Here is a 12,823-nt window from a genome sequence, read left to right as displayed (position 1 = left end):
TGCTCAAGCGGGCTCAAGTGTGTGTGTGTGTGGCAACCGTTTTGCACTAAATTGAACCGTGAGTCAGCAGCGGGCCAGCTTTCGATTCCACGGGCCGCGCTTGCTATATGTCAAAGATGCGAGCGACTGTGTCGAGTATGAGCTTCATCAATTTATTGCCATGACAAGGCCCCATTCCCATTGGAATGTTTTTGTAACAAAAAAAAAACGAGCCCAGCAGCTTCTCAACCGATCACTCCAACTAAAGAGCGGTCCCGAGAGCGGTGCGAGCAATATTAATCATCCTCCAAATATCCGGCCGAAAAAGGGTGAAATTTCTCACACACACACAGGTACCGAGCCCGGCCTCCTGACAGCGTTCCCTTCCCCCCGCGGGTCCTCTTGCTGTTGTTTGGGGATGATTTTGCGCGCGCGGCGACGGGAAGACGCGCCTCGATGCGTGCGGTTTTGACACTTGATCGAGCCGACTGTTTACTTTCACATTTTTCGGGAGACCCCATCCTGCCCGCCCCTCTATCCGTATCATCGCCGACAAAAAAAAAGAGCTGAAGATCTCGTTAAGGGTGCGCTAAGAAAGCATTGCCGTCTTAAGTATCGCCCGCGGGCTTCCCACAACAACCGGCCCACAAATACGAAGCGAAATGAGCAAAACGCGACGAGTCGCCCTTTGCGGAACCTTTCACGCTCACCGGGAATGTCACAACCGAAATAAAAGGAATAATTAAAAAAAAACAACAACCACGATTCATTTCACTTTCAGGCTCGGTTTGGCGGCCCAGCTAACCGGGGGCCCGTGCGGTAACGGTGCCGCCGCCGGCCCGGTCCCGATCGGCGATGGTGCGCAGGGGCGCAAGCGGATGCCGCGCCGGTTCGAGTCGCCGCGCCGCTTCCCGGACTCGTCGCACGGCAGCGACACGGGCACGGCCAGCACCCGCGAGTCGGAGTGCTCCGAGGAGCAGCAGCACTCGCCGACGTCCGGCGGGCCAGTGTCGCCGCTGATCAGCCAGTCCAAGCTGTACGATTCGCTGGCGGCCGAGCTGCGGGAGAAGCTGAGCGGCGGTGTGCCGCTGCTGCTGCCCGCGAAGGACCCGGAGCACAAGAAGGAACCGGTGCACGGTGTCAGCGATGCTGCGGCACGACGGTAAGAATCAATGCGTTGTACCATTCCTCCCAAGAACAGTATCGTTTAACTGTCCTCTCTCTCTTGCTCTCTCGCTTTCTCTGGTATAGTTTCCGCAACGGATGTTTGACCGGATCGATCACACCGTCGGCGGGCGTCAACCAGAAGCACGGCGTATCGTCCCGCGGATCGTCCGGGATCGGGTCCGATCTGGCCCCCAGCCCGGAACGGCACGAGCCGCAAAGCTCCAGTGGTAAGTAAGCGGACACAAGGGAGGTTCCTTGATGGGTTCATTCGCACCTTGCACCACGCACATACACTCTCTCGGTTGATTTATGCCGGCAGCTGCCGCGCGGGGTGAATAATTGCGCGAATTACACCCCATGCAAACGTGTTAAGCCAGCTTTCTCACGGGGTTAATTAATTAGAGATTGTTGTGGCTGGTTTCCCTGCGCTCTGCTATGGTTTAGCATGCAAAACCCTCTGCCCCTTCGCGCCTCGGTTGTGCATCTTCCACAGCTGCAGCACCATCCCTCGTACAGGTTGGGGCGCACAAACATACGCAGAAAGACAAAACAAGTCAAACCGGGCGCAGCTCGTGATGCGATTACTGTCGCTTGAACTTTCACTGCAGTACGTCTGCAGGGGTTTTGTTTTTTTTTTGTTTGTAGTTTTTCGGGCCCGTGGAAGGCTGATGATGGTAAGATCAATTTGTTTGCCTTTCCAGTAGGGGAACGGCGGTCACCGCTGAGCGAAGGGCGAAGGGCAATGCGCATCGTCTGTTACTACCGGTTTTTTTTTTGCATCATGAACACGCGAGCCATTTGTGTCAAATCGTTTAGTCAATTCCGGCTGCAGCGTTGCAGCCATGCGCAACACTTTCTAATGATGCAATTTTGCCGCCCCACAAAACACAATAAAAACGAAGCAAATGAGATGAGTGGAAGCGGGGGGAGGAGGGGGGGGGGGGAAGGAGGCAATAAAAACAATCAAAACGAGCTGAATCCGGGAGCGGAACGCGATGAACCTTCAAACCTCACGTGCTTAAGCTGCAATTGCATTGCTAATGCGTCATGTGTGTTTTTCTTTCCTTCTCTCTCTCTCTCTCTCTCTCTCTCTCTCTCTCTCTCTTGCCCACAAACAGAGGACGAGTGGGTAAACGATCAGGAACCGGCGCTGAATGGCAGCTCGCTGCATCATCATCCCCATCATGCCGGCGGCCGGCCGGTGGACCGCTACCTGGACGATCAGCCCGTGACACGCATGAGCAAGTACCGGGAGGCGGCACCGCCCACCACGACCTACCTGTACCCGAACGTGCGCGACGAGCCGAGCCGGGCGCGGCACGGCCGTTCCTCGAGCCGCGAGGAAGATCGCAGCCTGCAAGGGTCGGTCAACTCGCGCGAGGAGGAGGTGAAACCGATCATCACCAACCACACGCCGCGCTACCGCAACGCGTACAAACCGGACGCGCCCGGGTACGGGCTGGAGGAGCGCAAGAAGAAGATCACCATCGAGGACGGCAAGTACGGGGACGAGCGGGACGGTGGGCGTAGAGGTGGCCGATATCCGCCGGCTCACGAGCGGGAGGAGGATGAGTTCGAGTACGGCAAACCGGCGCCACCGGAGCAGACGCGCCGCTACTTCGAGGAGGAGTACGAGCCGGAACGCTACCGGGACAGCTTGACCGATCGGCAGAAGTACCGCGGCAAGGAGTATGGTGACCGGCGCGGTCCGAGCTACCCGCTGGCCGATGGACGGTACGCCGATGGGCGGGAGGACTATCGGGACTACTCGCCGGAGCGGCTGCCAGTGTCGGGACGGTCGGGCGGTAGCAAGTACACCGGCGCCCAGGATCATTTCGGCGAGCGGCGGGAGGATTTCAAGGTCGAGCGGGAGGCGTACCATCGTCGCTCGTCGCCCGTCCACAAGTCCGACCGGATGCGGTACGACGACCCGTCCGACAGCGTGGAACGGCGGCCACTGTACCGGGCGAACGATCCGCACGACGAACCTGGCGCGTACCGCGAGGAACGGCGAGCCTACCCAAGCGCCCGCGACCTGGAAGTGCCGAAACGAACCGGCTACAAGCTGGCGGACAAGTACGAGGAACGCTGGCGGCAGGAAATGGTGACCGGGTACGGGGACGCACCGGAGCAACCGTCCGGCCTGCGAACGCGCTACCATCGGGATGATGCGGCCAAACACGGCCCACCAACGGGCCCGGCAGCACCGCAAGCGGACACGTGGAAGCAGCAGGAACCGCGCAAAAAGTCGGTCGAAATACGCACCAGCTCGCCCGAGTCGACCATGCACCGCATCTCGCCGAAGGATCGGTTCCAGACGGCCAAGGAAAAGTTCCAGCAGATGGAGCGCGAACGGCACGAGCAGGAGCGGCTCGAGCAGGAGCGGCTGGAGCGGGAGCGGCTGCTGCACAGCAAGCGGGCCGTTGAGCACGTGGCGCCCGTCGCGCGCCGTGGCTCGCTCGAGCCGGCCCGTGACGTCAGCTCGCACGACAGCAATGGCTGGAGCTCGGACGAGGAGCTGCCACCCCGGAGGGGGCATCCCCGCTCTAACGGTAGCTTAACGAGCGGTACCAACGGCCCGGCCGCGATCGGTGACCGCCCCGGTGGCTATCGGGAGCTGGCACCGGAGGAGCGATACCCGGGACTGGACCGGGAGGGCCACGGTGCGGGACGGCGCATGATGCCGGCGAAAAGCTTGACCAGCCTGGTGAAGGGTTACCGGCACAGCTATGCGGAACCGCGGCCGCCGCCAGTTTCGCGCAGCAGCGGGCGCGTTGGGCTGGCCGCCGTTAATCCGTACTGAGCGCCAGCGCGGCCCGCCAGTACGGACAGTAGATGTCAAGGAAATACTCCCTAGACCCTAGACGGTTATGTAGACGGTTATAATTGTTTTTTTTTCTTTTTGGTTTTCCATGTGCCTTATAGTGTTAACGGTTTTTGAAGCGCATATCTTAAACCCACCGGCTGGGAGGCGGGGCGAGCAGTGCCGGCGGCGGACAGTGTACATTGCAAAGGTTCTATTACTACATGTACGATTCTTTAGCGATAATAAAGCCACATTATAGCCGAGTTGTTGAGTTGATTTTGTTTAAATTAGGAATATTAATGTTAACAAGCTCTTTTCGACAAACTTTGACACTTTTTTCTTCGTCTTCCAATACTTTTTCCCATCTTTAGAACATCCCATTTTAATGTCTCTTAGTCCGGTGTTCGACGTCTCTGGATGTCACATAAGTTCATATGCGACTCCTTACTACCTACCTTTTCAGATCTATCGCATTACTTTAAATCCTGGGGATATTACTTAGTCAAATACTCTACAGGGCCGATTATGTGGGTCAAACGGAATAGTCTCAAACAAACCGACATTTTAGGGCCAATATGCGACCTGAGTGTTAGAGAAAAGTGTCAAAAATGCTGATGTTATACTATGATCCGAAAAAAAGAAATCAAGAAATCACTAAAAAGTTTGTATAACACCAATGTTGTGTTCTTGATGTGTTTCAGTTCTTGATGCTCCAAACTTTCGTGACGCCCAGAAACGTTCTTCGACTTCTACACCAACCTTACTGTTTACTAACTCTACATACCCCCCCGACAAGTGGTTTCCCTTAGAGCATGGTTACCATAACTTCTACTAAAGTATGATGGCTTACGGCATACGTTGTCTCTCTGTTCAATAATGAAGAAAAACTCCCCAAATAAAAAATAGTACATTTGTTACTTCCACAACATCTCATTTGAATTTTTAATAGTTTTATTATTTAAACTTTTTATTCAAACTCATCCACACCTTCCTTAACCTAGACACAGTCTATCAGATCCGATAAGAGATACGCGCAACGCAGCACCTCCAATGCTTTGTTGTGAATCACTTCTTGTAAGGATGGCGACCCATTTCATCTAGCAGGCGGTTGCTGATCCGCTCCAGGTGTTGGTTCATGAAGCACAGATAGAGGGCAGCACTGGCAGCCAGCACGAACAGTACCGCAAACAGTGCTGTCAACGTAATCCAGAGCCACTGTTTCGGGCTGATTGTTTCGTAGCTAGCAGGAGGGTTTTGTGTAGTAGCAAAGAACGTCGTCGCTGTTGTGCTGCCCGTCGTCTGTGCGCTGGAAGTTGTTGGTGAGTTGGTGTTGTGTTGTTCAGTGGTGCTGGTGGTCGGTTGCAAGGAGCTGTCATCACGCGGATTATTGGTGGTGGTTGTTGTTGGTTCAACTGTGGTGGTAGTAGTAGTAGCAACAGTCGTTGTAGTTGTTTGTTCTAACGAGCTTGTCGTCAGCTCTTCGCTGACTTCCGTTGTAGTTGTGGTTGCTGCTTCGACGTCATCAGTTGATAACGCAGCGGACGTCGTTGTCTGGACCGGTGGAGTTGTGTCAGGTTGTTGAGTGGTTGTTGTCGCTGGCATTGTCACCGTGCTTGTACTTGACGGCGGCACGCCAGTTGTCGTTGAGAACTCATCAATCGTACTACACTCTTCCGTTTCTACCTCGTAGTTAAATATGGTCAGATACTCAATGGCCAAGTCGCTTCCAGCGTTGATGTTGGCTTCAATTTGAATCTAAATTAACAAAATAAATTAACCATCGACTCCTAAGGCCGTTCCTTCACGCTCACAACCTTACCCGTGCTTGTTTCACCGTTTTGTTAAGCTTCTCGCGAAAGTATCCCCATCCATCGGTCGAAACCTTAGTGCTCCAGTACTCCACCAGCGTCGGCTTGTTGTCTGGATCCGTATGCTCCTCGTCATACACGCGCACCTCGAGCATGGCGCCACTGTCAAACACAAGATTGTAAGCCATGCGCAGCTCCGTTTCGGCATTGAACGCGTACGTATTCACAGTTTCCCCGCACGTTAGTCCCTGCCAGCGATGGGACAGATAGTACACCGCGTCCGACCGGTACGGTTCGAAATGGTCCGACTCGTCGTACCGCTTCGCAACAAACTCCTGCATGTATTCACACTTGCGCAGTGAGGACACTGTTGCCTCATCAAAGTCCAGCTGCGTGCAGGAGGAGCCCTCGCGCACGTCTAGCGCACCGAGCGTAACGAACGCCATCCCAACGACACACCACACGGAACGCGCAAACACTTGGCTGAGCGGCAGCATTTCTACAGTTTCACAACCAACACCACCGGCTCGGTCTCTGGCTTGAGCGGAAATTATCTGGCGCCACCTTGGTCTTCACCCTGAAACCAGCCACACTGCTGGGCTGTTGTGTTCTACTACAGTGTGTCAATCAGTATGTAACGAGAAGGTGCACCGCTCCAACAATGCATGTTCTTCTGGTGACGTCTTTATAAGTCGGTTATCGGACGGCGTCCGGCTCACTGTCACCACTCGATGTTTAGTGGTTTGATTGATAGTTTTAACCCGTTTTATTGCCTGCGAGGACTTCAGCCCGAGATGGCACCTTGCACTTCGGGTTGAAAGTTGTATTCCATACCCCAGCTTACCCTCTTTTTGACCTAGCCGCGAACAATACAGGGATGCAATTCGTTCGAGTACATGCGAATCACCTGCCATTAATAGTGGACTATTATTACACGATTGCGTTGGTATGATGCTTGATCTGATCCTGTACTGTTAAAGCAATCTTGGAATGCCGCGGGATTTAATGGCGGCAGATGATAACAAATGCACTTGCAGCCCTTTGTTAAGCGAAGCTCAAGAGCGTAGGCCATGGTTTTGCTGGAGAAACTGCTTGATTAGCCCGCTGTTAGGATAGGGAGTCGATCGGTTGTAACTACAACCAAGCTCAAGGTGATCTTATCTTTCCCAATATCTAGCACCAGATGTCGTTTTGAGGTTAGGTACATATTTAGAATCTTGTAGGATGTTCTGTAACTCCAACAGCAAAATACTTGTCAACTACCACAACCACTCGAGCCGAGCTGAAGCACTTTGTCAATTTATCTCCTGCCCGATATGTCTCCCGCCTCTTATGCTATCAACTCAATTTCCGATCAATCATTCGTGCGTTTTAAACTAATCACATCTCGAGGACGGTCGGTTCGTACCGCTTTCAATCACCGCCGCGTGGCCTTATCAGCCGGCCCGGAATGAAATCTCAGCCCGTGACCCGCCCGCGACTGATATGATGCGATGCGTCGCTTCGTTTTGGGAGCGATAGCAAAACGCGACGGCTATCGCCACCGTACCTTTGCTATCGCTATGTTCAGTGTTACCGTTGATAGTGTGCTGGTGAGAAGGTTGGACGTCGATAGCACGGGCCACACCACAAGCCGGAACCGTTCACTTTGCGCTCTCGATTCGGCAAAGGGTACTTTATCGCTTTATCAGCTTCCTCTATGTGTGTAAGCGCGGCTTAACTCGATGATCCTTGCTTACCCTGCATCCATCGTACGTGCGGTGTGTCGGTGGCAATTTCGCTTCTACCTGCCCAGTCGGCAAGACACAAAACGCGCTTACGACGACGCGTACGTCCTATCAGAGTAGTGTTGTGTATAGTGAAGTTGACAAAAAATGAATCCTAGCACGATTCGACTACCCAATCTAGTGATGTGCGTCTGTGCAATCGTAACACTGCTACTACCTGCAGTAGCCAGTGGCCATGTCATCCAGGCACAGGAACGAGCCGGAGAGGCCACCCCACTCGCTGGAACCGATGCCGAAACGGCCTGGATGGTGACCGGGATCATCTTTATCGTCCTGTTTGCGGTGGCCGTCATCGTGTGCATATACCTGTGGTATCTGCGCAACGCGAAGGTGAAGGAGCTGCGCCATCTGCAGAACCTGCGAGCCGGCAAGGATCAACAGAATGTGTGGTACGGTGGCAATGGGGGCGGTGGCAGTGGTGCACACATATGAAAGGAAAGGAAGTGTTATGTTGAAACAAAAACAGGAGTGATTCACGGAGGTCACAAGCTCACTGGAACATTGGCAGCGAGGTCTGGTGAGTGCGTGGTGAGGGCAACTGACATCGCAGGTTTGCCTCACTATCTTATCGTGCGTGTGAACGGATTCTTCGGAACCGAAACCGACGGAAAGGGAGGTTGCACAATAAGCGGACGGTGATGACGAATTTGTGTTGGCGGATTTTGGTGCTTAAGTGTTTGTGTTAAGCTTATGAAGTAAGGAAGAATGTTTTGGTGTAATGTAAAGTGTGTTAAAGTGACGGCAGATGTGGAGAAGCGGTGACGAATAAAGAAGAATTGCTAGAGTACCTAACGTGCTGGAGTGATGTGTCATTGGTTGGGTTAATTACGGTCAAAGGATATAATGCAATGAGGAAGAGTCTTTGGTAGTTGAATCCAATATTAGGATTGGAGTCATTAGACAATTATTTGGTGTAACATGTAACATGTCAGTTCTTGTTCCTCCCAAACATCTCCCTAAACCCCACATCAGCACCACACAATCCCCAACTGGTGTATGTGTGTTGAGTAAGTGAATAATTGTACTTTCCTTTATTTATCGTTTGTAATACACATTTAAATTATTGTTTAGCTTCAATACATTATTATTGCTGGTGGTTAACGTTTCTTACGCTTATTGAGATCTCCCGCCGGAGTCACGCCACCGTGTAAACCTTGCGACGACGCTTCCTGGATCGATCTGTAAATTGATGTCTGTTTTCCGCATCGGCTGAGCAAAAACATAGGCTAATAACACGCACGTCCGTCTGAAACTATGCACAGACGTAGCTGTCGGCCTGCCCTTAGCGTACGATCAACTAAAGCGACATCGAACTATGTGCACACAGACAGTTGCACACACAAAAAAAACCCATACAAACTATAGATATCACAATCGGTTTCGCCCTCAAAGACGCACACGGCAAACAATGGCCAATTCAGTTTAGTGCAAATAGCAGCCTAAAACAGCGCTCGAGAAGTGAAAGAAGGGTACTTTTTTGACTAACAATTTGGATATTCTTTTCGTTTTTTTGTTGTTGTTGTTGTCGTGTTCTGTTGCTGGAAGACCGATCGCTTTAACATGCAAGCGCTGAAAGAAGAGGGAGCGTCAACAGAAGTGGAAAGCCCTTAAACATTAAACGTGTAACATTGTAAACCTCGTACGCACAGCTAACATCGAACAGTGGGAAGCAGAAAAGCAAACCTGGGGCGTAGACCTGGGTAGAAAGGATACACACTACTTGTAACAAGATCCGAAAGTATCGAAGCGACTAACGATTGTATAATCAAGATATCGTCCCTTTTCTTTTGCAACGTCGGCGGAAAAGGGTTCTCCAAAGCTACGATTGCCACTGGAGCTAGTATATTGGCATGTTGGCTGGGATAATAATAGCACACACTTCGTTCTGCCTCATAAGCGTACATCGTTAGCATCGACAGGGATGGCAGTGCCTTTCCCCTTTGCTGCTTGTCATTCGTTGCCAGCCGAACAGGTATTCGAGCAGAGTGTTGGTGTTTTGTCGTTAGTTTCGTTCATCATCAGCATCGTCATCGGCATCGTCATCGATCCCGTCTTACTTGGCAATCTTCTTCATCTGATCCGTTTGATGCTTCATGGAGTACGTCGCATTGTCGGCTTTGTGCAGCAACGAGTCCAGCTTGTCCAGCTGGGACGTCACCTTGGTGCCGATGTCCTGTGCTGCCGCCTTGGCCACCGTAGCGTCCGAGGCTGCGTTCAGGTCCTTCATCGTATCCAGCGTGTCCAGCGCGTCGTTGATGGACTTTCCTTCCGCTGCACCGGCGGCCGGTTCGCTGCTGGGCGTCGACGGGCGCAGCTTCAGCAGGCTGGTCAAACTGCCGCACGCCACCTTAAACTTGTTGATCTTTTGCTGCGTCGCGGTCAGTATGTTCGTCAGCTCGTCCATCTTGCCCGACGTGCCCTGCAGCGACTCGCCCTGCAAGTCCACATCCTGCGGAAAGCGTTAGGAAATGGGTTTGTTACAATAGTGTTTTACCATACGGTAGAGAACACAGGTTCACCGCCCCCCCCCCCCCCCATACCTTCAACTGCTCGGTGAGCTGCTCCTCCACTTCCGTCTCCTGGCGCAGCTTTTGCTTCTCCTCGAACTCCTCCCGACTGGGATGGGCCAGCCCGAGCAGTTCCGCTCGCATACACTCATACTCGTACGTGCCTTCTGCCATTGCGTTTCGACTGTGTGTTCGATTCGGTTCGTTTGGATTGTACTGTTGCGGTGCTTGCTACCCTAAAAATAATGCTGGTGCTTACTACCCACCCGCCGAGGAGGATGATTTGTGTTCGGCTAAGCAACGGTACGGTTTGCTACTGCTACACAACGGGAATGCTACTACAGGGGAAGAATGTATTTCGTCTTTGGGATGTTTTTTTTTTTCGTCTGTCAATGTCTTATCGATTGGCGTATGTCACTGGCGTGTATTGTTCTTCGTGCAATGCACGCACTGCGCATGGCCGTACATTTGACGTGGTGGATGGCTTTTAAAATGGCCAGTGCAATATTTTCCGTACAGTAAAATAGTGTAATGAGGGGCGATACGCTTAAGGAACCTATTTTTATTGTGTGTTTTGTTTGCACTGCGTGCGAGATTCAAATGCTTTAAATACGTTATATGTAAAGCTTATTGCATACATTCAGGTGATTGTTGTTCTAGACGCGCCTACAGGGTATGCAATCTGTGTGCTCCAATACGGTATCACAAATTATTGCTGATTGATGGTTTGCAGTAAGGTAAAGTAGGAGTAAGATGTACTGCTTATCTAAAAATATAATATAAAAAGGTAAAATAAGATTTTGCACATTTGTTTAAGGCCCAACAGTTCTTACTCGCTGAAAGGTTTGCAGCGTAACCATGTAAAATTTGGACGCCGTCACACCGGTAGGCTTCTGGGCTTTAACCATGAATGTGAGAATGTCTTTCTGCAGCTTCGGATCGGCCAGATACCAAGGAATGTTGTAAATATGGTCCGACACCAATCGCGCCTCCTCGGTAATTTGTTGCGCGTACCAGCAAAACAGAAAGAGCTGCAGGATGGCGCCTGGCAGGTAGGTAACCGTTTTGAACGTATCCTCATTCCATCCGAACACCTGTAAAACAAACAGTTTTGGATCAATCTTTCGCAAGCGGGGAAGGCAAATCAATGTTCAAACAGCTACCATAGTTAGCTCATATAGCACGACGCAAACCAAAATCGAGCTGGTTAGAAACTGCGCCATCAAAAAGAAACTGAAACCATCCTCCAATTGTTCGATCAAGCTGAAAATAAAGCCGTGTAAAACAATTAATGCACAACAAGGCACGCCCTGAGTATTACTACAAACGTACGATAAATTGGTTTTGTGCTTCAAAATGATTTGTTTCAGCTTGGCCTGCAGTTCGACATGACTCTTTCCGGCACTCAGATCCAGTCCCAGCTGCTCGATTTCAAACTTCAACACCTTGAACATCATTTTAATGTGCATGACAAGCGTCGAAAACAAGCTATCAAAGCCACTGAGCGTTAGCGCCAGCAAGTAGACTCCGATCAGTATGAAGAAATACGTCCACGCAAAGCTGGTCGTGGACTCTGTACTATAAGCGAACCTGCGAATGATTATAAAAGTGTTACGACAGTTTTAGTGTCTATTTACTCTAAATCCGATGGAATGGTCCAATTATGCTGAGAGTTTTGTTTCTCAATTTGTTTCTCACCTGGACAAGTACGGTAGAGCGATAGTGTAGTTGGATTGCTTACCGTAAACTGCGCTGTGGTAGATCAACTTGAACAACGGCATTGAACTATACTCGACGCAGATAAGCAGGAAAGAGGTCGTGTAGATGATGACGAAAATTTTCGACTTTTTGGCAGTGGTCGTAATCAATGTCTGAATTTCCAGGTGTTCCGATTTTGCACCTAGCAGAACGGTTAAATTATTCACAACATTATTCGTAACAGTTGACTCTCTCACTTACATTCGTCCCATGCCACCTGGACCTGGTTGATGAGATTGATAATTTTCCCCCGCTTTACGTTACATATAATCATTTTCCCATTCGTTAGCAGGATTTCCGTAATGGGTACCAGTACTGAGATGAAATCTATAAGGCTTTTGGTATCTACAACTAAGTAAGTGAACTGTAGCGAAAGGTAAAAATGGATTATTTGTTTTGTTTGTTTCAGCATTTTCACACGAAAAATGATCTAATGAACAAAGGAGACAATATAACTCTGAAGACAAAAGAAAACACACGATTGCCATACGAAAAACAGTTGCTAACCACTGCATCGCAACAGGTCGTCTCATTCACTCTCACCATGCAGTGCGAATTGCATACTCTGCGGCGCAAGCAGCACGGATAATCGCGAAAAGGTGGGTCACACACTTACCTGCGGTACACACAGCGAAGCGATTGGGATGAACGTCAGAAACCAGTAGACGTACAGATCAATTGGGGAATTTTGAATCTTTGTTGCCATACCCCGAGATATGTAAAGCATCGCCATCAACACGTAGCGCACCTCGTGCAGTACCAAACGGGCCATTTGAAGCGTTTCTTGTCGACGGTCGCTGCAAGTCACTACCCTGTACTGGCTTTCCGGCCGGCATCTTACCCCGGTTTTATAAGATATTGCTGCTGCAATACCTAGGGTACCTTGGTACCTTGCACACCGTTACCCGTTTGTCTTACAAGACTATGGTTAATATTTTATAAGGTTTGTTTTTAAATTGAAAACTAATCACCGTCGGAAGCGGAAACACCTGCCCTAATCGCTGTCGCCGA

The 12,823-nt window shown here is 50.8% G+C and overlaps 4 protein-coding genes across 4 annotated transcripts in view; 1 reads left to right on the top strand and 3 right to left on the bottom strand.

The window, feature by feature from the left end:
• Positions 1-4,215, top strand: part of LOC4576844 (uncharacterized) — a 32,357-nt gene extending 28,142 nt beyond the window's left edge. Inside the window, exons 4-6 of the mRNA XM_001237443.4 lie at positions 761-1,141; positions 1,231-1,373; positions 2,265-4,215. Of these exons, the coding sequence (XP_001237444.3) occupies positions 761-1,141; positions 1,231-1,373; positions 2,265-3,949 (2,209 nt within the window). The 3' untranslated portion in view covers positions 3,950-4,215. The remainder of the gene's footprint in view (positions 1-760; positions 1,142-1,230; positions 1,374-2,264) is intronic.
• Positions 4,216-4,901: 686 nt separating this feature from the next.
• LOC3290674 (uncharacterized) lies at positions 4,902-6,544 on the bottom strand. The gene is made up of 2 exons (XM_563419.4): positions 5,772-6,544; positions 4,902-5,707 (listed from the first exon to the last, which is right to left on the bottom strand). The coding sequence occupies exons 1-2, from the start codon at positions 6,255-6,257 to the stop codon at positions 5,018-5,020; spliced, it is 1,176 nt and encodes a 391-aa protein (XP_563419.3). The 5' UTR covers positions 6,258-6,544; the 3' UTR covers positions 4,902-5,017.
• A 2,006-nt stretch (positions 6,545-8,550) lies between these two features.
• Positions 8,551-10,440, bottom strand: LOC1273243 (uncharacterized). The gene is made up of 2 exons (XM_312202.5): positions 10,088-10,440; positions 8,551-9,996 (listed from the first exon to the last, which is right to left on the bottom strand). Exons 1-2 carry the CDS (start codon positions 10,226-10,228, stop codon positions 9,601-9,603), a joined length of 537 nt encoding a protein of 178 aa, XP_312202.4. The 5' UTR covers positions 10,229-10,440; the 3' UTR covers positions 8,551-9,600.
• A 6-nt stretch (positions 10,441-10,446) lies between these two features.
• LOC1273244 (odorant receptor 4) lies at positions 10,447-12,796 on the bottom strand. Its single transcript, XM_061641990.1, has 7 exons — positions 12,429-12,796; positions 12,014-12,176; positions 11,753-11,954; positions 11,387-11,644; positions 11,218-11,317; positions 10,888-11,148; positions 10,447-10,820 (listed from the first exon to the last, which is right to left on the bottom strand). The coding sequence occupies exons 1-7, from the start codon at positions 12,582-12,584 to the stop codon at positions 10,764-10,766; spliced, it is 1,197 nt and encodes a 398-aa protein (XP_061497974.1). The 5' UTR covers positions 12,585-12,796; the 3' UTR covers positions 10,447-10,763.
• Between the last annotated feature and the right edge of the window lie 27 nt (positions 12,797-12,823).

The sequence above is a fragment of the Anopheles gambiae genome, chromosome 2, assembly GCF_943734735.2.
Source record: "Anopheles gambiae chromosome 2, idAnoGambNW_F1_1, whole genome shotgun sequence".
Classification (NCBI taxonomy): Eukaryota; Metazoa; Arthropoda; class Insecta; order Diptera; family Culicidae; genus Anopheles; species Anopheles gambiae.
Note: the sequence above shows the minus strand (reverse complement) of the source record. Positions and strands in the feature narration are given on the sequence as shown.